Below are 24,884 nucleotides of genomic sequence, written 5' to 3'. Positions count from 1 at the left end.
CACAATCCAAAAAAGAACAAGTTTCCCACATTAGGTCTACAGAGCTGGAAAGGAAAATATTTTCCAAATTACTCAAATTATAAAGGGGAAGAATGTGAAAGGTTATGTTGTCTGGGTGTGGTCATAGCTAGCAGTTCTTTTGTGAGTAATAAACAAAAACAATAATTAAACTTTTTTTCAAGACCTCTGTGGAAAACACAGAATCCCACTTGACCTCGCTGATGACATGAGTTCAAGGAGCTGACGCATTACCTGTAAGAGTCTCTGTTGCTGATGGTGTCATGGCCCGAATCTTCCTGCTCATCTCCTGCCACATTGAAACAGACCCGTTTGCTGTTTCTTTCCGCCTTCTCGTTGTCACTGTCTGTTGGGACTATGCACTCGGACGTCTTCCGTTCTAACTTAGGAGAATACATTATCGAAGACAGAAGGCTGCATTGTGATACAGAAAAAGAGGAAGCGCACGTTTTCAAACTGGCTCTTTGCCTACTGGCGGCTATGACAGGCTTGCAGATATGCCGAGAATGCACCTGTGCTTCGCAAGAAGCAAGTATCCTACCACATCAGAAGCCTGTCATACGAAGTTTACTTTTTTCCTCACAGTAAGTAATAGGAAGAGCACAGTTTAGACTAGAAAGCTGTGTTCAAATCCTGGTTCTCCACTTATTACCTTTGCTATTGGAGCAAAACTATGACAGCCTCTTTGCCATCCATGCCACGGGAATAGTAAGAATGACTAACCCACAGGGCCACTGTGAGAATGAAATGAGAGCAACACATTCCTGGTACATACTGGGCGTCACCTCTCTCCTGGACATCAGCCACTAGCACCACCATATGAAAATACTTGGGCTGGCCAAATATTAAAGCAAACACTAAATGTGCTTACCCTCAGCTATTAAAAAGCCACCCACCCACCTAGGCCTGCCTCAGCCGTCTCCCAGCTTTCTCCATTTGTCAGTCCTTTCTCACTGCTCAGACTAACAGGAGTCCTGGCCCTTGTGATCATAAGATGAAACAAAGTCACACACGAGGTGAGGCTAGGAAGCAAGTAGGGGCTCCCTCCCACATCATCTGCAATCGGTCAGGATGAAATGTCACAAATCTGCCCCAATGAAGGGCTCTTCCAACTTGGCTTAAGGCTAAAAACGCCACCTTCAGATGCTGAATTGGTATAAAATTTGATTTTGGACCTTGACAAGCACTGATTCCACCACGCTAGCCTTAAATGTACAGCTTGGCTATAAAAGGTTTCTGTTAGAACTGTCTAACTCAAAATTACATAAAAATGGAATCGGTCTTCACTACCAAACAGCATGCTATAAACTTGAATGAAACCACATCTGAAAAAAGGGGTCCATATTTGGCTTCTCTAGCCAACCAGTATCTTCTCATTTACCAGATAGCAGTGACATTCTGATAGCACATGCACATTTATTGACACTCATTTGTCCACAGCAATGTCACGTTTGTTTTATTTCAAGATCATGAAGATGTCTTATACCTCTGATAAAGGAAACGTATCTCCCATAACATCAAACCCAGTGCATTGAGTAAAGATTTGTTAAGTGATTTTTACTAATTAATTAGACACATGTATTGTACTATGCACTATGCTCAGTGTGGATTTCAAAGTTTACAAACAAGCAAAATTCCCTGACCTCTTGGAGCTTAAAATCTCCTGGGAGGAAATAAACAGTAAACAAGTAAACTGTCTAGTATATCAGATAGTGACAAATGTTAGGGAGAAAAACAAAGACAGGAAGGAAGCCAAAGCTGGAATTTCAAATCGTGTAGTCAGGCGAGGTCTCCCTGTGAGGTGACACTGGAATAACATTGCCAGTTGGTGGTTTTTAGACACCAGTGACAATCAGGAAGCTGTGGTACATGGCTCAAGGCCCTGTGAGGCTGCATATCATTGTAAAAACAGTTCTCCTATTTGGAACGATACTTTTATGTCTTGTAAGACAGGCTGGATATGTATTCACTTCCTCCACCCTCAAAATTGAAACATTAGATTAACCCCAGTTACCCAAGCTCCAACCTGCACAGACAGATGAGCTCTGAATACCAAAGAGTTTGCAGGAGTTCTCACTCTGCAAGGAGTCCTCTGCCCTCTATGTTTCTTTTAAATTAGAAGCCATGGGGCTAAGCATAAACATTTCTTTCAAAGCTATATGGACTGTATTCACATATTTGCTTTTCATTTGAAACAGCTGCAATTATGCTGACATTGACCCTGTGGGAACAAGTGTTATGCTAACAAATGTTAGAAAAACAGTTTTGGACACCATGTTTTTGCATAAAATTTCTAGATTTTAAAAAGCAACTAAGGCATAACACTTAACATGCGTGTGTGCAGAAACATTTTCCTTTACTTTTGCTCATATATAATATTAAGCTACCTACAGTAGGTCTATGAATTCCCAATTAAAATCCTGAGCAGCCTGCCAGTCCAGGTCAATCTTTTCCTGATGCCCTAGATTAATAGTTTTGTATACTGGATATGCACTGACCTGTGCGTTTTTCTTTACACTGACATTTAAATATCATCACCATCATCTTCGTCATAGCTAACATTTGGTGAGCTCTTCCTGCAGTCACTATGCTAAGTACTTAACAGATACTAATTCATTCAATCCCTAAAACCACCTTATGAAGTTGATATTATTATTATTATTATTATCCTCATTTTAGAGATGGGGTGAGACACACAGCTGTATACATGTACTTTCCAAATTCAGCAGAACACCCCCTCCCTGGATATCACTGACACACTCTGGAGAGAGGAACCACCACATCCCAGCTCTCCTGGGCACATGACTGGGTGGCTTCCCTTACCCCATGATTTAAATGACCATGTGACTTGCTTTCAATGTGAGTAGAGGTGACATGGGTCCCTTCTGGATGGAAATCTTTACTGCCAGCAGGGTCAGCCTCATTCCCTCTCCCTGCTGTGACAATCAGAAGTCCCAGCTGATGAGGGCTGTCAGCCAGACTCTCTGAGGGAGGTCAGTGTGAAGCAGAGATCCTGTGACCCATGGGCATGGAGAGTAAGCAAGAAAGAAGCCTTGTTGTGGGGCTTTAGAGTTAACATAACAATGAAGGGGTAAAAAGAGTTGTATAAAAAGTAGATCTAAGAAAATATAACGTGAGAGACCAGAACACAGGAATATCTACTCTACACTGGGGAACGAGGCAGAGTCTCTCTATACATTGGCCATTAGCCTGACATTTAAGTGTGTGCAAGGCCAGCCAGGCAGGCCTCAGGAGCAGGGCAGACCAGGTAGTTTGCCAAAGAGGCTAGTGTCTTGGAACTCAGTGAGATGAGCTTAGTTGGAGAGGGAACAGGAGCAGATCCTGTAGAGCTGTGCAGGCCACAACGAGCCACTTGATACTATTTTTAATTGCATTGCAATGCCATCAAATGGTTTCAAGCAGGAAACTAGCATGGTTTACCTTTACGGACCCCTTTGGCACGGGTGAATGCAGAATGTATCGGAGAGGCACAGCTGGAAGCTGGAGGCTGGGGACCCAGTCTAAGGTGATAGGGTGGGCACATCCTGAGGTCTGACTGGCAGACTGGATGAAATACTGGAGGGGAAGGGGAAGGAAAGGGGCCAATCAAAGGTGAGACCCCGGGCCCGGCCTCATGAGCTGAAGGGATGGGAAATACTTTACTGAGAACGGGGAGACCTTGACGATGGAGGGGCTGAAATGGATTTGAGTATGAGAAAATCCAGAATTCAGTTTTGGAAACAAATTTAAGTTTGATGTGTCTGTGATACATTCCAGTGGTTCACAGGCCACATGACAGAGGGACTGTGAGAACGATTAAGTCGGTGCCTATAGGGACACTGAGCCCTCTTTTATACATTTACCAGAACAGTGCTCAGGAGACCTCAGAGATAATTCCACCACCAGCCCTCATATTCCTACCGGGAATCCCCAGCTCACTGAATATCCTAAAATGCAGTTTGTTCATGGCTCAATCCTGGGACATCTGACATCTGCAAAATGAAGTCTGCCCTCAAATTTCCTTTCTTCAGTAGCCCCCAAGGCTCTTTATTCATCTCCTCCCTGTATTTTGAAATCCCATTAAAGCTTTTAGACTATCCTACACTATCCACAAATAATTTTCTCCTTTGCTTCCATCTAGTAGCTAAGTGTCATTAATCAGAAAATAGCCCATTAAAAGGCAAAAGTATTTAGCGTTCCACAATGAAACAGGAATCACAAAGTCTTGATTAAATCCATGACATCACCTTATTTCATGATACTAGACAATAAATTCACCTCTAGTTCCATCCTTGGACCTAAATGAAGTAGGAGGAATTAGTGGAATGTCTACAAGTTAAATAAAATTTTATTTCTAGGAGAAGTGTTCCCAAGTGACAGGGTAACCAGGCTTCAGGGTAAGACAAGTTCACTACCAGCCCCTTTCGCAGGAATGAATGACTTTTAGAAAGGCTAGCAAATTTTCTCCTAAAACTTGGCAAAGCATCTGAGATCTGCTTCTCCACTCTGCAGAGACTTCTATGTGTGATCACGAATAATTACTACATGGTAAGAAAATTGTTCGGTAACTAGCTTTTCAAATAATTTGGCAAGCTCGACTGCACTGCAGCATCTCTGAATTTTAAGGGCAATGGGGAATCTGAGCTCTTGGACAACTGTACTGTCTTAAAGTGATTATAGCACACATTGAATTATGTAGAACATATTTATATTTAGAATTAAATTATATGGTGCACACAGAGAAGACCAAGGAAGTTTCTCAAATCATGTACTCATTTCATGTCACTTTCCTAATAAATATGCCCAGTTAGGTAATGGCTTTTAGAAGAACAGAGTGGGGAAATTTTAAGTAAAAATAAGCAATCATTTTAAGTAGTTTTGGATAAGGAAAATCACTCCTTTCTGCAACTAGTGCTTTAAATATAAAACATTTTAAACCAAGTAAAGGGAGCCCCTTCGCTCTAACCATTTTCTTGAAAAGTAAATCTATATTAGAACCTAAAAAGTCAAAAAATTAACACAGGCAGATGAAGCCTGGACAATTGCCAGGAAGTGCTGGGTAGTCAATACATTTGAGGCCTTGTCAGGCACATCAATAATGCTGCCACTGACAAAGGACTCATCTGAGAAGCAGGAATAATAACTCTTGGCCTGATTGGAAGTATGGGATTGGTCCAGGTGTTCTCCTAAATCCCTTTGAGATCTAAGATACATGATTCAATACCTCTATTTATGGACTGATTGCCTACAAATCTCCCAGTATGCATTTCTTAAATATTTCAGAGGGAAAAAACTGATTTCTAATATAGAACATATCATATAATAAAATCTGATTTATTAAGTAAAGCAAAATATAACGCCCTAAAATATAAACTTCTCTGTCACAAGGCCACATAGCCATTTTAAGACAATTCAAAAGAGTCTGCAATTGTTTAAAAATAGCTTCCTGGTCTCAGAAACCTCAAACAGTTGAATTCATCTGTAAATAGGACAGTCACAATATAATATACAAATATTGTAAGTCATTTTTTAAAAACTAGTGTATTAGATATAGGAAAACAGAATTGTAATTCTAAATTAACTCAGAAAAGCATCAGGAAAAATAGCATAGTAAACAGTAAATACTTAAAGATAATCTTATAGAAACGATGCATCCAATATGGTGATTTCTAAATTTCTAAGATGTGTAAAATCAGAGACCATGTCAGTTAAGACTTCATTAGTATAATGTCTAATTGCAACAAAGGCTTAGAATAAGCTCTAAATATTCTGTCAAAACAAAATTATCTATGGACGTATGGGAAGACGTTTGTGTGTGTGGACTACGCAACACACACCCGATTGCAGTGTAAATGTGTAACTTCAAAAAGAGGTACAATAAAAGGAGGATTAGCAGGGTTTATACCATTTTCAGGTTCTACCAACTTTGGAAACGCCCAACAATTTCAACCCCTTGAATGATATGATGCTACTCACTATACTGACTGCTTTTTGTATTACCTTGTATAACTCTCACCACAAACTTGTGATGTGTTATTATTATCCACCCTGCTGTATACGAGACGCTGTGCTACCCCGAATGCCATGGCGTTCCGTCCACACAGAGCTGCCCTGACTAGATGTGAGACATAATCACACGTCGTGCTGGGGCAAATCGTCCTGCGGCGCTCAGGCCTTCCTCCAACTGTCACACTCCTCAGTAAGATCCAGAGTTGATCTCTTTGGAAAAGTTGTAATTAACTTCCTCTGTGTTACTTGATAAAATCTTTCAAATTATTGGCACAGCTATTTGGGTTTTGCTTACTAGACCATTAATTCAAGCAGGAGTGAAAAAAGGTATTGGTCATTGGTCCAAAGGATACACAGTTTTGGATTTACTCGTTTAAGAAGTGTGTTAAGGATTTGTTATATTTTACATTTTTCCTAAACATCTATCGCATGCATATACACCAAATATTGTGCTCTGCTCTGTAAAAGCTACAAGGAAATCCCTCTCACAGTTAATACTCTTTCAATCATATTTTTCAATTTAATATTTTCACACTGAAACAATGTTTTCCATACAATAAAATTTTGTCATTCTCTTTCCTGATATTAAAGCTTCTGTGAAAGATACATCTATAGATATTTGCCATATTTTATCATTTTTAAGTTGTTAGAAAGAAGAGGGTTTATACAGTCACCAAAAATCTCTTCATTTCCAAAAACTAAAGAGGGAATGATGGATGTTCAGAAGTTTCATTTTCTACAGCTGTTTTATTAGACACATTAAAAATACAGTAAATAAAGTACTTACTCATCTATTTGACAAACACACATCTCCACCTCTTTCAGTGCGGTCTGGAGTTTGCCCAGCAGCTTCAGGTAGATGTCTTGGGTCTCTAAGTCTTCTTCTTTTAACAAATACCGGAGCCCATGCCCGTCCTGCTGGGCCAGAGACAGGCCTGAAGGCGCCGCCATGGTTGTGATTGTGTGCTGAATGTACACCATAGGGCTCAGTTTCCCTGAGAGGTGAAATCATCCCATAGTAATTGTTACTACCTTTAACTAACAGTAACCATCCAGTGCAATTCATTTTAGACGCCCAAGCTTACATAAAATCAAATGCCAACCCAATGCTGAATTTAATTCAGGAATTAAAGCTTATGGGGAATTGCGATTCAAGGGGAGGAGTAGAATTTGATCCTACATCCTGCTGTGATGGTGAGAATTACTTTGTGCATCTGATTTTCTCATAGTTGTAGGGGCCATTGCAAATTAATGGTTTTCACAGCAAGATGAGCTGTGCCTAAAATGCGTAAGAAAGGCAAGAACAGTTCTTCTTAAAGGAAAAATAATAAAATAAGAAAACTGCATACTCCATTTTCATTCTATAAATAGTTACAAATAATTATCCAAATGATTATATGAGGAATCTTTCTCTGCAAAAGTTCAGACTTGCTTACACACCAAGAATCTGCCCAATGTCAGGGATGTGGGAATAATTGATTGCTTAAATTACTTTTCATGATTTGATCAAGTTTCAAACTAACATACCTTGTTCAGATTTGTTTTCTTTATCGTGAGAATTATGCTTCCTACTATCCAACTGAACACCAAATGCACTCCCCAGGGAGGTCGACGTTTTGGGATAAGACACCTCCATCACATTGACATGGCAGTTGGTAGGGCAGAAATCACTGCTGTGCAGTGGAGATAGCTTAGATTTGGCTTGTTTAAAGGTGGGCCAGGCTCTATTCTTTAGTACACGAGAAAACTGAAAATTAAAGAAGAAATAAACAGCAGTTGAGTGCACAGTGGTAACTCAAACATTTCACGTCCATCATCCATAGCAAAATCAAAAGAAAATTAAATCACATCAACTGGAACAAGTGAAATAAATTATAAGTTGTTAGAATTTAAATTGTTATTTTTAAATCCACACATTTTTAATAAAGCAAAGCAATATAGGCAGCAAATGTACATAATTCCTTTGAAACTCTGTTCGCAAGGTAGGTGCTAAAAGAAATTAACTTAAGTGACCAATATCACTTCCTAGGACTCAAATGCACAGACTTCTAACAGCCAAGAGTCTGATAGAGAAATCAGTGTCCTAAGACACCAATACAGGGTCTCAATCTTCACACTGACACAAGGTAGCAGAATAGGGGTCGGTTTGACACCTGGCTCACCCACCATCTTCCAGAGATTAAATGCCTGTGGAGGACTCACCCAGGTCTCCAGTAAGGTCCAAACTTCTCTCATACATGGGTGGGCTGAAAAGCATCTATGGCCTGTACAACTGGCCAGAAAACCAATTATGATGGCAGCGGCTGAGATCCAGAGACTATAGAAATCAACTTTCTATTTTTAAAATCTAAAAATTTTATAGTCAAAATTAAGGCAAGGTAGCCTCTTTAAGAATTCGGTTTCTATGGATACATTTTATTTTACAGAAAGAGTGGTGTTTGAAGCTTTCATCTGGAAGAAAAGTACGTTGCTAATAATACTATAAAAGTAAATATGTGGAAGTTAAACATATATATTCACAAATGCTACTGTTTTCGTTGACATGCAAATGGAACTAACCTTACATGATCTATTAAGGCTATTATCTTAGGTATCTAAACTTTGTTCAAACAGAAAAGATTCTTGAAATATTTTCTTGCTAATCTGGGTTCTCTACCTAGCGAGAAAGATAGCCAATTATTCTAAATATGTTGTGGTCAAGAAGGGATGCTGAAAAAAAATAGCTGCATTTTTTTAAAGCCCTACTTGACAACAAGTTTCTTTTTATTTCTAAATTAAAAGCAAAAATAAGGCAGAGCATTCCACAGGACTGATACCTAGTCTCCCACTTGCCAGCTACGTGACATTAAGAAAATTCTCAATCTCCCTGAGAAAGAAGCGGGGTGATAAGCGTATTCAGTGCACATGGTTATTTCAAAGCTCCGGTAATAATGTACATACAAGAGCTTTCCATAATCCAATGTTATCAGTTTTGTCATCTAAAATCGGTGCCCATTAGCCACTCCATCTCTGCTTTAAAATCATCCCAATGACTCCTGAGAAAATGTAAAAATGATGTGTTTTTATTTATTCTTTTCACTCGCCAGAGTAATGTGTTTGAGAAACCCCAACATTTGGGGGAAAACCCTGTGCTTCTAACCCCCCACAAGATACACTCCTCAGTTTATCGCAAACCATATTTTTGTGAGAAACCAGGGACTAACACCTTCATCTGCCATAACCAACTCATCATAAAGTTGAATATATTTTACCTCCTGCACACGCTGGAACGGATCCTTTTCTCTCCATCCCCAGGGCTTCCACCCAAGTCTAAGTCACCATCACTGGCACTTTTTACAAACAAATCTGATTATTATGCCACTCCAGATACCACCAGGAAAATCAGATGTTTTTCAGTTTATTTCTTTCATTGCATCCAGCTCAAACCCTCCTTCCTAGCCCAGGCAGGGTGCCAGTCCTCGCCGGGAAGGTCAGTGCCTTGTCTCCACCTCTGCCTTCACTGAGGACGCCCCCTTTAGTGCCACCTCCCCTCCTCTCCACTGACAAATCTCCCCACCAGCAGCGCGCGTCTCCTGACTACTTGATGCACAATTCCTCCTCCGTTTCTGAATGCCATGGCCCTTGGAGTCTACACGACACTGTTGAGCACATAAGCCGTGTAGCTCAGCATCAGTGCCCGTAAACGAGCCACAGCCGGCTCCAGCATAAAGGGAGCAAGGCTCAAATTCCACTGACGTCCCCACCTACGTGCCTTTGGCCAAGTTCCTGGACCACTCTGAGCTTCAGATGCTTCATCGATGAAATAATGTGCCTCATATCACTCTGTTGGTAAGATTACATAACACATGCAAACTATAAAATATCTCATGCAGTGCCTGACACCTGGAGCAGACTGTGACAAACTGTTGTGTGCCACACGACTCCAGGGAACACCCTCATATAGATCAGGGTGTGGGGTGCCAGCATGTCTAACTATTCTTAATCGCACCTCCTAGGAGGCTAAGGAGTCAGTATTATTATTACTTATTTCATGTATTTTGACTTTTCTTCCCAAGTAGGTTGTAAGTGTGGCAGGGCGGGCATCCTCAAGTAAATGATTTAAGCCCTGTTGCCTACATAACAGGTACACATTTAGTCACTATTTCCCTATTCTTCCTGCCCCATCCTGCAACAAACTGGCTTTTGTGAACTTGAGTTTTGACCTATGTCACTGGCTTTTATTAGAGAGTGCATTAAAAATATCTGCCACATAAAACAAATCGCTGCTTCGTTTGCATGGACATGTTTACGGGCACTGCCCTGCCATTTCCTGGTGCCGCCTCTTTGAAATCCAGTGTGAGAGATTTTTTTAGGACTCAGTCCAAGAAAAGCTTTGCTTCTCTTAAGAAACTTGTATATATCACAGGGATGCTGATAAGTATGTAATAGGCTGTGTTTCCTTTTTTATTTTGGCGATCAGGAAGCTGAAGTCTAAATATAATATTCCACTTTAGTGACTAAATAGTGCTAGGACCTGCTTGTCTATGACCCTTTTCCCTGGTGATCTATACTATCTATTCTAATATAGCTTTCTCTATAAACTTATGTCCTAATTTTCCTCCAGTACTTATCGTCTCCTTCTTCCTTTTAGTAATAAAATTTCCTGAGTTTTAGTTGAGGCCATGATGACCAGGGCTCATGGCTTCCCAGCCTCTTTCACTAAATGACCCACAGGAGTCATGTGTACAGTGTCGTCTGGGCCATGCCCTCAAAAGGAAACTCTCTCCTCTCCTCTTCCTCTTTTCCCTCCTGGGGATCGAGGGTTTACACGATGGTGGAAGAGGGCATCATCCTAGGAGAGAGAGCAAAAATATAGAAGGGTCCCTAGAAGACTGTCAAGCCCCATCCCATGGGACTCCTATCAGGTTCGGCCTCCATATAAGTGAGAAATAAACTTTGTCTTGTTTTAGCCCGTGTTATCCCAGTCCGTCTTAAAGCAGCTGAATCGATACCCTACTTACTATGCCCTGACCCTAATGTTTTATTTTAATTTATATAGTGTACCTATTTCCATGTATATTTCTTGAAGCTACTTCCACTGCTTTTGTTTCATGAATGGAGAAAAGTAAAAAAGAAAATAACAAACACACAGTGACAAGTTTGACAATCAGAATCTGCTCAAACCCTTACCAAACCTTATACAGATCCATCTCTGCAATAGAATGATTCTCTTTTCAAAATGTGTTCAAAAGGGGAACACTATTTTGCATTCATTTAGAGCTTTTAAATTTTACTCCAAAGCACTGTCAAATTTTATAAAGACAGGAGAAGTAAAAGAAAATCTGCCCTTCAACTTCAACAAGGTATGTTCATGAAATCTTCCCAAAACTCAAATACTGTAGATGAACTGAGCTCAGCAATCATGGAAAGAGGGTTAACAGACGTGACAGTGAAGCAATGGTCTTGAATATCATTGTCTTCATGTGAATAGGCTTATAAAAACTTATAATAGCAATACATATTCAACTTAACAAGGCAAACACTATAGGAAACGCTTAAAGAAAAATACAGCGACCTCTTTCCCTTCTCCCACTCCACCTAAGGGAACCAAGGTTGACATCCCTTCGATATCCATTCACGCATTTCCTTCTTCTCATGTGGACATACTGGATATGCCATGCCTGGGCTTATCTTTTACTTACTATGTCAGGAACATAAGACACATAGGGCTAACTCATATTCATATACTTTGAGATAAATTATATTTCCTAGAATGGTTGTACCAAATTTTAAGCAACCAGCCTCATTTTGAAAGAAAGAATTTAATCAGCTAGTTTCCTATTGAGATAAATAGAAAAAAATAAAAAATTACTATATGTTTTGGAGATCAGTTTCCATTCATTCTACCTCTAAAATACAGGGGTGGGAAAATGTAAATTTAGAGTTGTTTGTATGGAAAAACACATGCAAGTTATGATTATTACAACAGCTTTATTAACTGTGTTTTGTGTACTCACAACTGTAAACCTGTCTTTGCCCACCCCTGTATATTCTCAAATCCATCTAATTGCCTTGGTTTCCCCATCATTGTCCCTCAGCAGGACTGCTGTAATAGCTTCCTATCTGTCTCTACGCCTCCGTTCTTGCCCCTTACAATCCACTCCTACAGAGGAGTCAGCATGATCTTTCAAAAACTTCAATCAGATGAAGTTATTCCCTTGTTTAAAAGCTTCCAGTTGCTTCTCGTTGATGAAAGAAGAAAACCCAAACGCTTTCCGAATTTGCAAAAGGTACAAAGCTTCCACAAGTCCTCATACTGGTTCCTGCCGATGCCTTCAACCTTATGCTTGGCAGGCCCCCTTCCACCTGGCCCTCTTTGAAGGGGGTGCCTCTGTACCATCTGCTCTTTCTACCTGGATGCTTCCCCACTCCAGTTTAAATGAAGAGTCCAACTTGTCATTCAGTACAAGCTTTCTCAAAGAGGCTTTCTCAAGCCTCCCAGCCTAAAGTTGTCATCTGGGCACTTCCCACCATAGCTGCCTATTTTGATTTCCCCATAACTCCTTTCAATATTTGACTCCCCCCCCTTGAAGATAAACATTTACTTCTTTACTGCTTCCCCCACTCGGACATAAGCCTCACGAGAGAAAATAGCTTCTCTCTTTTGCCCCATATTCCTGGGTGCAAGAACAGAGCTTGGCATATAAAAGATGCTCGATAAAATATGTCAAGTAAATGAAACAGTTGATCAATTTAAAACAGCCGATGCTCCGCATGCTTTCTGATTAAGAGCTCTGTTCCCTCTGTTGAGAGAAAAGGGAAAGAAGGACTGTACCGTAATTTTAAAATCTAACTTCAGAATTAGGTGGTCGGGATTCAAATCTCAACTCTATCTTTTGCTAGTGGGTAATATAATTCTTTAAGCCTTGGTTATTACATTTAGAAAATGTGGATAATGACCTAGCTTACAGGTTTGCAAAGATGAAATGAGGTAGTAGATTTACAGGCATTTTCAAAACTCTAAAATGTTATAAATGTTATCATTTCAATAAACTGGTACAAAAATAAGTAGTGAAAATACCAGGAATTGAATTAAATTTGACACTTAAACAATACTTTAAATAATAGTTACATGTAAAATACATACATAGAACTTTTACCTTTTTGTAACTGGATATTCTCTGACATATGTGCTCAACTTTTTCACTGCAAATGGCACTGAATTTACTCTGAAGTTCAGTAGGAATCACTTCATTCAAAGAGTTAAGGCTGGTGCAGTTTTGTACAAAATGATCATCACTTTTAGCCAGGGCTTCAAGAATCTGTAGTCACACACACACACGCATATACACAAAACACAAAACAGAACAAGAAAATGAAACCTGCCAAATTAGCCAAATAAAATGTTCGCAGTTCCACAACACACTGAGTGACCGCCCGTGGTCTTACTGGAGCTGCCTAGTATTTCTGTTCAGTGAAGCCCTGGCTTCTGTGGGCCTGTGGGCCCCGCATCTCAGGCTTTGCCTTCTGCTGCTATAAAAGGATTCCAGAAGGTGGGTAGACTTTTAGACTCCTTGCTGGATAAATCAGTACACTGATGTGGGAACACAATGCCTATGCTACTCAGAACATATTTTTTCTCAATTTTAAAGAAGAACAAAAAAATTACTTGTCTGGTAGTGAGAGTGCATTTAACTTAAAGAATAAAAAAATAAGTTCTCTTGATAAAGTAGCAATCAGTGTTATCTACAGTGTGTGAGCCTTATCTGATAACAGCAGCAGATAAAAGCATCCTATTACGTGTTCAATTAGTAAATCCTTTTGGCTATTTGAATCAGTAGTAAGGCAGGTGTGTGTGCGCGCGCATGTGTGTGTGTGTGTGTGCAAGCGCAGAAACGTGTACACTCTGGATCACTGAATATGTTCAATGAACTGAGAATTATTTATGTTATTACAGCTATTTACATCTCATAAGGTGGGGGTGGGCGAGGGTTCCAGCTGCTTTATTGAAAACACAATCAATCCCGGGTCCCCAGGACCATCTCTACCTTGGCAGTGAGGCTGAAGAAGCCCTTGGGCTCGATCATCTTCTCGACCACGTTGCACTTGACCCCGGCGGTGCTATCGTACTCGTACACGACCCCGTACTCCAGGTGCACGTTATCCACCGTCAGGCTCACGTGCTCCTTCTTCCCGTCGAGGATGGCCATGGTGTTGAACTTGTCAATTACCTCTGGGATAGAGACAATTTTAATTCAGCAAATTTATGTTAGTCTTTTCAAATAATTTGAGTCTCCCTGAATAATTTTTAAAGAGTGTTTTAAAGGATGGCTAAATCCGATGTGCTAAATGAAGCATCTATCCTTGTGAACATTTTTCTAGAAAAAGAACATTTTTTATAAATATGTTTGAGTGATCCAAATCTCACCACTCTAACATAACTCGTTTTATCTTTGCATATCCATTTAGATCTATGGACCATATGTATGCCTATTTACACCAATATAAATATTATGCACACAATTTTACATTTTCTCATTAAAAGCATGCATGAATTAAAATCAGCATTCTTAAAACTGCCTTAAACATTGGATGAATATTTTCTGAAAGCAGAGAAAATATATAAAGTCATATTTAAGAAGCAGAAAGGAGAGGCAATAAACTTTTTTCTTTCAGCAGAGAGGGTGCCTGGATTCTCCCAAGTAGCATCTTCCAGAGATAGCTCATTGAGAAAATTTGTCATCATTCACTATAATACCATTTCCATCTGCAATGTCTTCTTATAGGTTTTGGCCTACAGTCAGTCAGCTGGTAAAAAACAACAACAACAAAAACACACACACAAAACCCCACACCTAAAATCTCAAATAAGAAATACTGAGAAACCTAATAGCAAATACTAAATAAGCAAAAATGGAATATTAGTTCATTTAAAACAATTAAGTCCCAGAATAGCTAGAGATCAATTTCCAAAGCATCTCATCAACCTTTCACTGCGACAGAAAAGATGATTAGCAGAAACTAACTATAAATGAAAAATAAAAGCCGCAGGATGAGGCCCTGAGACTTAAATAAATAAGAGAGCTGGTTTAAATAAATAAGAGATCTGATTTATCATAACAAGCTTGCACTATAATAGGTTGAGCACTAATAATACTGTCCATGAACTAAGTGGCTCTTAACAAGTAGCCTTCCACGAGTGGAGGGAAAACAGCTTTTCCTAAGTTCCCACATAGGAGCAGTATGTAGAGTGAATTCTCCATCTGTGCTGGTTTGGAAGAAACTAAAACTACAATAAATATTTAGAGACACCCAACAAATATATAAAATGGAGAAATACCAGGACAATGGAAGAGAGGATTCAAGGACTTCTGTGAAAAACGTTTGAAACAATAATTTGAGGCATTTGTTAAACGCAATCACAAATGTAATTGCCTCAGCCCCTTCGTCCTTGGCAAAGAAGCCACTCAATACAGCAATCTGCTGGTTCTCTTCACTGGGAAAACAGGAAGATAGGAGTCCTTATCAAATGGTCTTCCTCTCATTTTCACATTGGTTCGCCTCTTTCATTACTATCAGTGTTACAGTACAGTAAACGTTGCTTGAATCAAGAAATTATTTCCAAAGAAACCATGGACCTTCTAAACTAGGGCTTCTCGCATATTAGTGTGCATTCAGGTCAGATCTTATTAACACGGAGATTCTGAGTCAGTAGATCTGGGCTGGGGCTGAGATTCCGCATCTCTCTCTTGCTCCAGGTGCTGCTGCTGCTGGTCTGCAAGCCACATTAGAGTAAGAAGGTCCATACAACATCTAAACTCAAGACAAGGAAACACACTATAACTTGGGTTTGAATCCTCATTCGACCACGTACTAGCTTGGGCAACTCCCTTAGCCTCAATTTCTTCTCCTATAAAATGAGGATGGTGATAATCACACCTTATAAGATTTTCTCCTTTGATGACTTTATGAGATAATCGATATAAAACACTTAATAAAGTGACTACCAAAGTGCAGTAGCTATTACATGTTAGCTATAAGCTGTTATTACTTAGGCACATGACATGACATCTATTGGTGACAATGACTTAAGGAAGTGGTTTGAATGGGGGGATGGGCAAAAAGGTGAAGGAGATTAAGAGGGACTTATTTATAACATAAATAAGTCATGGGGATATAATGTACAGCATAGGGAATGGTCAATAATATTGTAAGAACTTTGTACAGTGATAGATGGTTACTACACTTCTCATGGTGATTACTTTGTAAGGTATACAAATGTATAACACAGTGATTTGACCTGAAACTAATATAATATTGTTATGTCAACTATAATTAAAAAGAGCTTTAGCCCTGGCCAGTGTGTAGTAGTTGGTTGGGTGTTGTCCCATACACCAGGGGTTGCTGGTTCGATTCCCAGTCAGGGCACATGCTTGCATTGCCTGCTTGATCCTAGTATGGGGCATGCAGGAGGCAGCCAATCGACATTCCACTCTCCCATCAATGTTTCTCTCTCTCTCCCTCTCTCTCTCTAAAAATTAATTTAAAATCTTTTTTTTAAAAAAAGAGCTTTATATTCCAGAATGGGGGGAAAAAAGTGGCTTGAGCGTATAAGATTTTCAATTAATTGGGACTAGGCACAGGCACATTGAAAAATGCTATGAACAAATAAGGAGGAAAGAAGGAACCCACCTTCTACTTTGCAGTCAAAAGCATCCCCTCCTTCATCTCCAGGGGGTTTGGCGTTAGACTTTTGAAGGTCTTCTTGAGCGCTCTCAAGGCTGTTATAAACCCACTGTATGGAATCTTGCTGGAAATCAGGAAGGGAAAAAACATGAGGTATTAGAGCTTCCTAAAAATGCATATCCATTCCATAAACCTGTTTCAGAAAGAGAGCTGACAACCTTATTTTCCTTCTAGTTTGTTTAAAAATAATAAAATTTGGAAAGAAAATCAATGTCAGAAACTAATAGAATGCCCATGTCAACTATTGTTATTGTTTAACAAGCAGACCTTTTAAAGCTTGAAATTTTATCCCCCAATGGTATACTTTTAAGTAAGATATATTTCCCAAGTGTCTTACTTAAATGCCGCAAGTATATCTTAAAGTGAATTATAAAATTACAAATTTTAGATGAACAGTTTTCCAAAGAATCAACCATCTATAACTGTACAAACCATTTAAATGCTCTCCTCACAGTCATATATATTTTAATACACTTAATGCTTTTTTGAATCAAACTATAAAAAAATTGGAAGAACATCTTTCATCTCATTAGGATTCTCAAGTGATGTAACTATCTTTTAATCTTCTGCGATCATAAATCATCCTCTATTTTAATTGAAATAGCAGTTTCAGTCTTATTTAGATAAATGAGAGAAAACCAGCTACCAAGTAAATGCTTTCAGAGTTGCATTACTTTAAGTTTATACTTTTCCTAGGTAAGATGATAAATTGAATTGCACTACCGAGGTGTGATATAATTAAATTATCCACTTTTCTCTTGTACTATTAACTTCACAATTGTCTTTAATTATTTATTGCTATGCATCATTAAAATGCTAGCTAATATTTGATCATTTAAATACATTTTGGTAACGTGTTGTGGCCTCCAATGACCCACCTCCTCCAGTATCCTCACTTTTATGTAATTCCTTCCCACACGGTCCCTGGACTTAGTCATGTGATCTGATTTTTCCCCAAAGGTATATTAGCAAGCATGATGTAAGAAGAGAGTTGATGGATTGTAATATCCCCTCTTGAAATCCAGACACCATGCAGAAAGGAAAACCCTGCTAAAGACAGGAAAAGGAGACCATGTGGAGGAGTCTAGAGAGAAAGGTCACCAGCAGCGGAACCATAGTGCGCGGTCAGTCCCCACACAACAAAGACGTCAGTGCCCTCGCAGGAAACAACACACGGCCAACCCTCAGAATCAAGGGAAATAATCAGTCACTATTGTTTTAAGCCACCAAATGGTGGGACAGTCTGTTTTGTGACAATGGATACCTGAGAGAACATGTTATTCATTTCATAAATTTTTCTGTCCATTTATTGTTTGTTTTTGTTTTTTATTTTTGTTTAAAATATTGTTTTTCGTGTTATTGATCAGCAACACCTCTCCAAGAAGGCAGGCAGGGAAAATCAGAAGGAGTGAAACTGAAATCAACTTAGCTACTTATTAAAATTCTGATAGAAGGGGGAAGATTTGATAATTTCAGAAGAGTCCTTTTTAAAAATTCATTCAATAATACAGTTCAAATAAATATGTATTAAACTACTTACTGTCAACCAGAATAACCTATGCATCAATGTGTGAATTCTAATTTGCTATGCTAGTTTGACCTTATTAGTAAGCAAAATTGATGAGCTATTTTCTTGTATGTTCAGTACGTTGCAGGTATCAGGCCTGAAGTGTGAGAAAATAGGCATTCGTCTTTCTGGTTTGCACAGTCGTTTTCTCCAATTCAGAAGATAGTACTTCATCGTACATGACAGAAAAAATACAAATCCTCTCATTTGAAGTTTTTTGGTGTTTAAAATCCTTTTGTATTTAGTTAATTAAGTTGAATTTTTCTCTTTTAGTCCAAAATTCACTTGTGCCTCATGAGATAATAAGATTTGCTTATAAATTAGGATTGTAATTTTATTTTTCTATGACACTTGAAATTTGGATCAGAGGGTAGTACTGAAATTTTTAAATAATGAGTACATTTTGGTGTTTTCTTTTCAGAGCTAAATTCAATTGCCTAATAAATACATTAAAAACTCAACTGCAGACCCCAAAAAATCCCCAAGTTTTTGTTTTTCACAAAATTCTACTAATAAACATTGTAAGCATTTATAGTCCATATATACAGACACAGGATGACCATTCTATATTCTAAAGCTATCACAAGGGTCAAGAAAACATTTTAAATATTTGGATTTCAATTTGATAAACTTAAAACCTCAAGTCACCATGAAAATGCCCCAGAATACTTTTTAAACAGGTGAAAATATTGCAACAATATAACGTAACCATTTAAATATAATCGAGATCATAACTCATTATGCTGATAAAGCAGTCGTGATGAGATTTACAATGCTGTGCTTAAGTGTGAACCTAGAAGGGGAAACCACAAACATCTCTGACACATCCTATGTTGTCCACTGGGGTTTCTATGCAATTAGATCTAGAGAAGCGGAGAGGCAGCTTACCTTCGTTGGTCTCCTGTACTTCCTGCAGGCTGTGACATGTGCAATAACGCTGGCATGTGTCTCTTTGCTGACATTGATCCCATTGACTTTGATAATACACTGTCCAGGGTGAAGACCGGCTGCTGCAGCCACAGTTCCTTTAAATACAAATGAGAAAATTGCCAAAACTTAATTTTAGGAAAAAGATTTGTTTTTATCACATATTCAATAAGGAAAGCAATTTTTAAATATTGGGTGTCTCCCCCAAAATGTATACACACTTTGAATAATTATTAATTCCAATGGGTTAAATCTGAAAAGAAAGAAACATCAATTGATCTATCAGCTTTTAGTAGTGTATAGGTTTTTGGGGGACACCCTGTATAATAAAGATCTAGCTAATGTTTTTTGATAAATTTGGTTCTGATAGCAATACCCTCTCAAAATTTTTCTGCAACTTAACAGGCCAAACTGATTAACAGATTATTTTCCCACCTCCCTATGAATTAGTTTGAAGAGATTTGTAAAGTAACCTTTATAATGCTAATCAGTTATTTTCCCTTTAAAATGTCAATCTAATTTTCTAAGTATGCATATATAATGGCAAATGAGAAAGCCAAAAACGTGCCTTATTTATCTTTCTTTAGTTTACAAAATCTCTAAAAATTAAAATAGTATTCACTTTTACTTTTTTAAATGCCAACAATTAAAGAAATTCTTAAGGAAAAAAAATCAGTTAGCAACTACAATTGGACTGGATTTGCTAAGAAAAATAAGTTCAGGATATGCACAAAGGGTTAGGAACCAGAGAACTGAAGAATAAAATTAATCAGATAACATTAACTGTCCATCATTTATTTGCACAGACATTGACTTAAGTATGGAAATGGCATATCCTAACCAGTGAGTTAAGATTTTCAGAACCCTCCAATCATTATTATTTGATATTCTGAGCAAATCAGAGCACCATTAATAAAACAATGAATATAATTAATATAAATTACTATAAAATTTATCATAAGTATGTTAGAAGAGCCTTTCTTTACAAGCAATTTCTCCTATGAAAGAATTAATAAACATCTTGAAGACCATAATTTATATTCAAGAATTGTCCTCACTAAAATTCACTTCCAGAATCTTTAAAAAATTTTTAGAAAAATACATATGATAACAAGAGATATCAATAACTAATTTGTCCATCAAACAAAAAGAGAATAAAATATAAACAAAGTTTTTAATCACTAAAATTTTTTAATTTAAAATGCATTTTAAGGTTTATAAAATGCATAGCTTATAGGAATACTTGAAGTAATCATATAGCGACAGGCTATAAAGCACACAGATCATTCTTAAACCTGAAAACTCACATCTCTGAATTACTGACAAAAATATAACTATTTGCTGTCAGAGAAAAAGACAAATAGATGGCCTTAAGAATCATTATATCCTTTGGCTAAACTGAAGCATGCAGAAAAGCATGCAGGTTTTAGAAGGGATCATTCACTTATAAATTTTTAGAGATAAAAATGCCCTACAATTTTTTTTATTGATTGATTTTAGAGAGAGAGGAAGGGAGAAAGAGAGGGAAACACTGATTCTTTTGTTCCAATATTTATGCATTCATTGGTTGATTCTTGTATGTGCCCTGACTGGGGACTGAACCTGATCTTATTGTATCAGGACGACACTCTGATACCGAGCTACTCAGCTGGGGCATGCCTTACAATTTTTAACAGGTTTTCAAAAATATTATTTTAGAAATATACTACCATAGAGTTAATGCAGTAAAAATATAATCGAGAAAATTCATAACATGAGAGGCACATTTTAAACATATTCTTGTGTAGCAAAGAATAGCAAACATGCTGGAAAGCTGTTAATGTGGCAGGATGATGGCTTTCTCACCTCTTCCTACCGCGTGCACAACGGATGGGCCGTAGCCGCGGATCTGGAATCCAAGCCCCTCAGCTGAATCTGGGATTTTCACGGTCCTAAAATCAATCCAAAAATAGGGTAAGTTGACTTTAAAACACCACAACTGGCCAGGACAATAGTTGTCCGCACCTTCATTTATTCTTTCAATGAATTCGTATTGAAGGTCGACTGTGTGACAAAAACCCTGGGTTCGAAACCCTTGAAACAGGCACCCCGCCCGGTGCGTGGCCTGGCAAGGGCCCGGGGCAGGCCGCACCGCAGCGCCCTCACTCGCCGTGGCCCGCACAGTGCACCCGGAGTGAGGACTGCTCTGGATCCTCGTTTAGGGACCTGAGAGTTGGATACCTTGAATGAACTCAACTCCTCTGAGCCTGTTTCCAGAAAGATGATGGTGTAAAGCTGACTCCGCAAGGTGTCGGTGGAGGTGCAAAGAGATACCTTTGGTCAACTGCCCTGCATTTTGCTATGAGGTACTTAACCAAATGGAAGCTTCTCTCCTTCGTTTACTATTACGAAGAAGGCATCGGGGCACTGTGAAATTTCGTTGTTAACATTAACATAAAAGAAACACAGAGTGAATACATTTCTACCTGTTGTGAACTCCATCAAAACACAACAAAGAGGTAGCTATAAAGAACAGATGTGTCAAACACTGTATCAAAGTAATTTAAGAATATGATTAGCATTTATTCAGTGGAACTTTAAAAGAATAATACATCAGAAGGTAAACCTGAATAAATAAAAATAAATTTTCAATGGATCCACGCAGAAAAGAAGACAAAGGGGTGGAGAACTAGAGGGAGCTGACACGGCAAACCAGAGGGGGATGTCGGATTTGGCACCAACAAATGAGCTACTCCATAGAAGGAAGCCAGAAGCCAGATATAACAGAAAAGCAAAGAACAGGAGATACGATGGAACCTCATAACAATAAAATTGAGTATAATAAATTGCAGTACAGAGCGGGGACAAATGAACAAAGATGCAATAAACGTTGATGGATAGCCCTGGATGCCCAAGAAACAGAAGTGTTTTCCAAAAGCTGATGAGCGAGTCATGAAATAAATGCAGCAGTACTTCAAGGGCACATTAAACAGTCTCGAGCCTTATTTGCAGTTTATGAAACAGTTGTTGGGCCAGTTTGAGCGCCCTGGTGCCTAGAACACGTGAGAAAGCATGAGAAAGCCTGAGGCAGGGGCCGGCACTGCAACCTAAAATATAACCCGGGCAGGCACTCTGGCATTCGGCGACAAATATACATTGCCTGTTCCAGGGAACCTTGGGAGTCTTGTTATAAATCCGTTTATACACTACGAAGTTATCTACACATTGGTGGGAAGGACGTCAAAGAACTAATTTGTCTTTAATCCTTAATTAAATAATTTTTGGTATATAAAGCTGTATCTGCTTTCTGTGAATAGTAACTTGTTGAGAGTATCTGCCAAAGACACACTTGAAAATAGAAGATAACTAAGGAAAAGAAAAGGGAATAAATAAATTTTCTGAGCATGAAACAAAAAATAGAGGTCGCTCATGCTTCTCTATATTATCAGTGAGAGTTCACTTTTGCTGAAATAACTTAAAGCTCTCAGGCCATGATGAATTATTGTTCTTCAGGATGGTGAAGAATTCAGGGGCCTCTCAACCCTTTCTAAGCAAGGTCTTCCATCTTTCTAATATTGCTCAGAAGTTTGACCCTACCCTAATCTAGAGATTATAATTTTCTTACCGAAATTTATATAGAACACCATGAGATGCATTTGGTCGTAATTTGGGGACTCCATTCATAAAATGATGTTTGGAAAATATGTTTCCCTGGTGGGGACACTATGTTGCCTATTAAAAGAAGAATTACATTTATACAGGAAGGATGCTCTACTTCGTGCAGAAAACAAATGCCTAAATTATCTTTTACAAAGCCTGCTGAAAAATTCCCTGATGTTATCTATTGTAAAATACAGCTAGATTCAAAAGAAAAAAAATCTGTTGTATTTACTTCTCATATTTTTGCTTTTTTTTCCTCCCAAACAAGATATTTCATAAATTGTAAGTAGCTATTGCAAGAAAATATGAGAGTGATTTCTAGGAATTGTACATCAGAATGAAAACATAAAGGAAAGGTTATAAATTTCAAACAAATGAATAAGAAGAAAAAAATGAGTACTCCATCCTCAAAATAGCTTTAAAATACAATGTAAAATATGCTCTTGATGTAATCAAGAAGCAACGGAAAAAATGAAATGAGAAAACAGAAAAGCATCATAGGTCACCTTACTGGAGTACATACTGGGAGCTGAATGTGTCACTAAGTTCTTTCCAAGCCTAGATTTGTTTAGTGTTCTTAGCAGCTCTGTGACATAGGCACTCCTACTAGCCCAGTTTGTTTATGGATTAGGATGTTGAAGCAATGCAGTTAGCCGGCAAGTGGTGGATGAGAGGCTTGAACCTAAACCAGAAATATCAAGTTCCAGCCACTGTGCAACGAATGCCGAGGGAAGAATCCGAAGCCCCAGGTTCCAACCCTGCTCATCTCACAACTACTTCCAGGACTGAGGATGTGCCCTATCTATTTAGTTTTCAAGCCGATGACTTCAAAGTCCTCTACCTCTTGAAATGTTTGTGATCAGTGGACCAGTATTTATAGGGTTAAATTAGGGGTCACGGGGCCATTGGGAGAGTCTTCATGGTCACCAGTGATTGCTTTGGAATACCACTCCCTTATTCCTTTCTTCTTAAATGTCCTCAAAGTGTCCAGAGGTAGGCAACTAGGTTAGCCTTATCCTAGATGGCCTGGAGAAAGGGAGGGTCACTAGATCATAGTTTTGGAGAGATGACATTGTTATGGTTATTTGCTGCTCTCTAGCCCAAAGTCCTTCTAAGTGAGTAACTTTAATGAGGTCTACTCTTTCAGAACCCTTGGTAAGCTGTTGGTAGAAGCATCTACCTTGATTAACACTACATGATCTAGCCCATTACACTGCACTTCAAGTCTTAGATAAATAGTGTACCAAGCCTTGCTGGATAAATATGTTGAGGCAGGGAAGAAGACTATATTATATATACTCAAAATCTTCCTGTAAGTAGTTAAAATAAACCATTTTGTTTTTGACATGGTAACCTTCATTTATCTTAAAATTAATGAAGTTGCTTATCACTGCTGACAAATAATATAATTAAGTCTTAAACAGTAATTTTGATATAACCATAGTACGTACATACACTAATACATTATGATATGTACTTAATATACATTATTTTTATTATTTCATTGGTTAAACAAATGGAAACCTGATAAGGACTAGGAGACCAACAATGCTTTACAATGTCTTCCAAGTATATCCATAATATCTTATTAATTTTTCTAAAAGAAAAAATCATAAAGCATATCCCATTTTATAAATATATGATTGTGCACATGTGTGTCAGTACTTAAGAAATTCAACTAACACTGAATTTCCAATGAATAAGTCTGTACTCTGAGTTTACTATGATAAACATGAATTTTTTCTAATCATAGGTATATAGATAGGCAGATATATATTTTTAAAGAATGGATCTATTTCTATATTCACACAAGCATGGAATTTGTTTTCACCCAGTCTTGATCCCATCTCCTTTCAGCATTTAAATATAAGTGTGTTGAATCAACTCATAGCCCCTGAAATTCTTAGAGCTGAACATGGGGAAATGCAGTTCTTATCAAGTGTTTTATTGGTTTTCTTCACTCATAGACAGACTCAACCCAACTCAGACCAGGAAAATT

General features: G+C 38.3%; 1 protein-coding gene across 3 annotated transcripts in view; it reads right to left on the bottom strand.

Moving 5' to 3' along the window:
- The window catches only part of PREX2 (phosphatidylinositol-3,4,5-trisphosphate dependent Rac exchange factor 2), a 183,695-nt gene that overhangs the window by 63,625 nt on the left and 95,186 nt on the right, over positions 1-24,884 (bottom strand). For all 3 annotated transcript variants that reach the window (XR_013997400.1, XM_081116258.1, XM_081116259.1), the window contains exons 19-26: positions 21,092-21,177; positions 19,208-19,344; positions 16,699-16,816; positions 14,055-14,239; positions 13,167-13,328; positions 7,555-7,774; positions 6,815-7,022; positions 253-432 (exon numbers count right to left, since the gene is read on the bottom strand). Coding sequence is in view for 2 of the 3 variants with exons in the window: in XM_081116258.1 (XP_080972384.1) it covers positions 253-432; positions 6,815-7,022; positions 7,555-7,774; positions 13,167-13,328; positions 14,055-14,239; positions 16,699-16,816; positions 19,208-19,344; positions 21,092-21,177 (1,296 nt within the window). In the remaining variant the exon portion in view is untranslated. The remainder of the gene's footprint in view (positions 1-252; positions 433-6,814; positions 7,023-7,554; positions 7,775-13,166; positions 13,329-14,054; positions 14,240-16,698; positions 16,817-19,207; positions 19,345-21,091; positions 21,178-24,884) is intronic.

This window comes from Miniopterus schreibersii, assembly GCF_964146895.1.
Source record: "Miniopterus schreibersii genome assembly, chromosome: 17".
Classification (NCBI taxonomy): domain Eukaryota; kingdom Metazoa; phylum Chordata; class Mammalia; order Chiroptera; family Miniopteridae; genus Miniopterus; species Miniopterus schreibersii.
The sequence above is the reverse complement of the archived record's forward strand: the minus strand, read 5'-3'. Positions and strand labels throughout refer to the sequence as shown.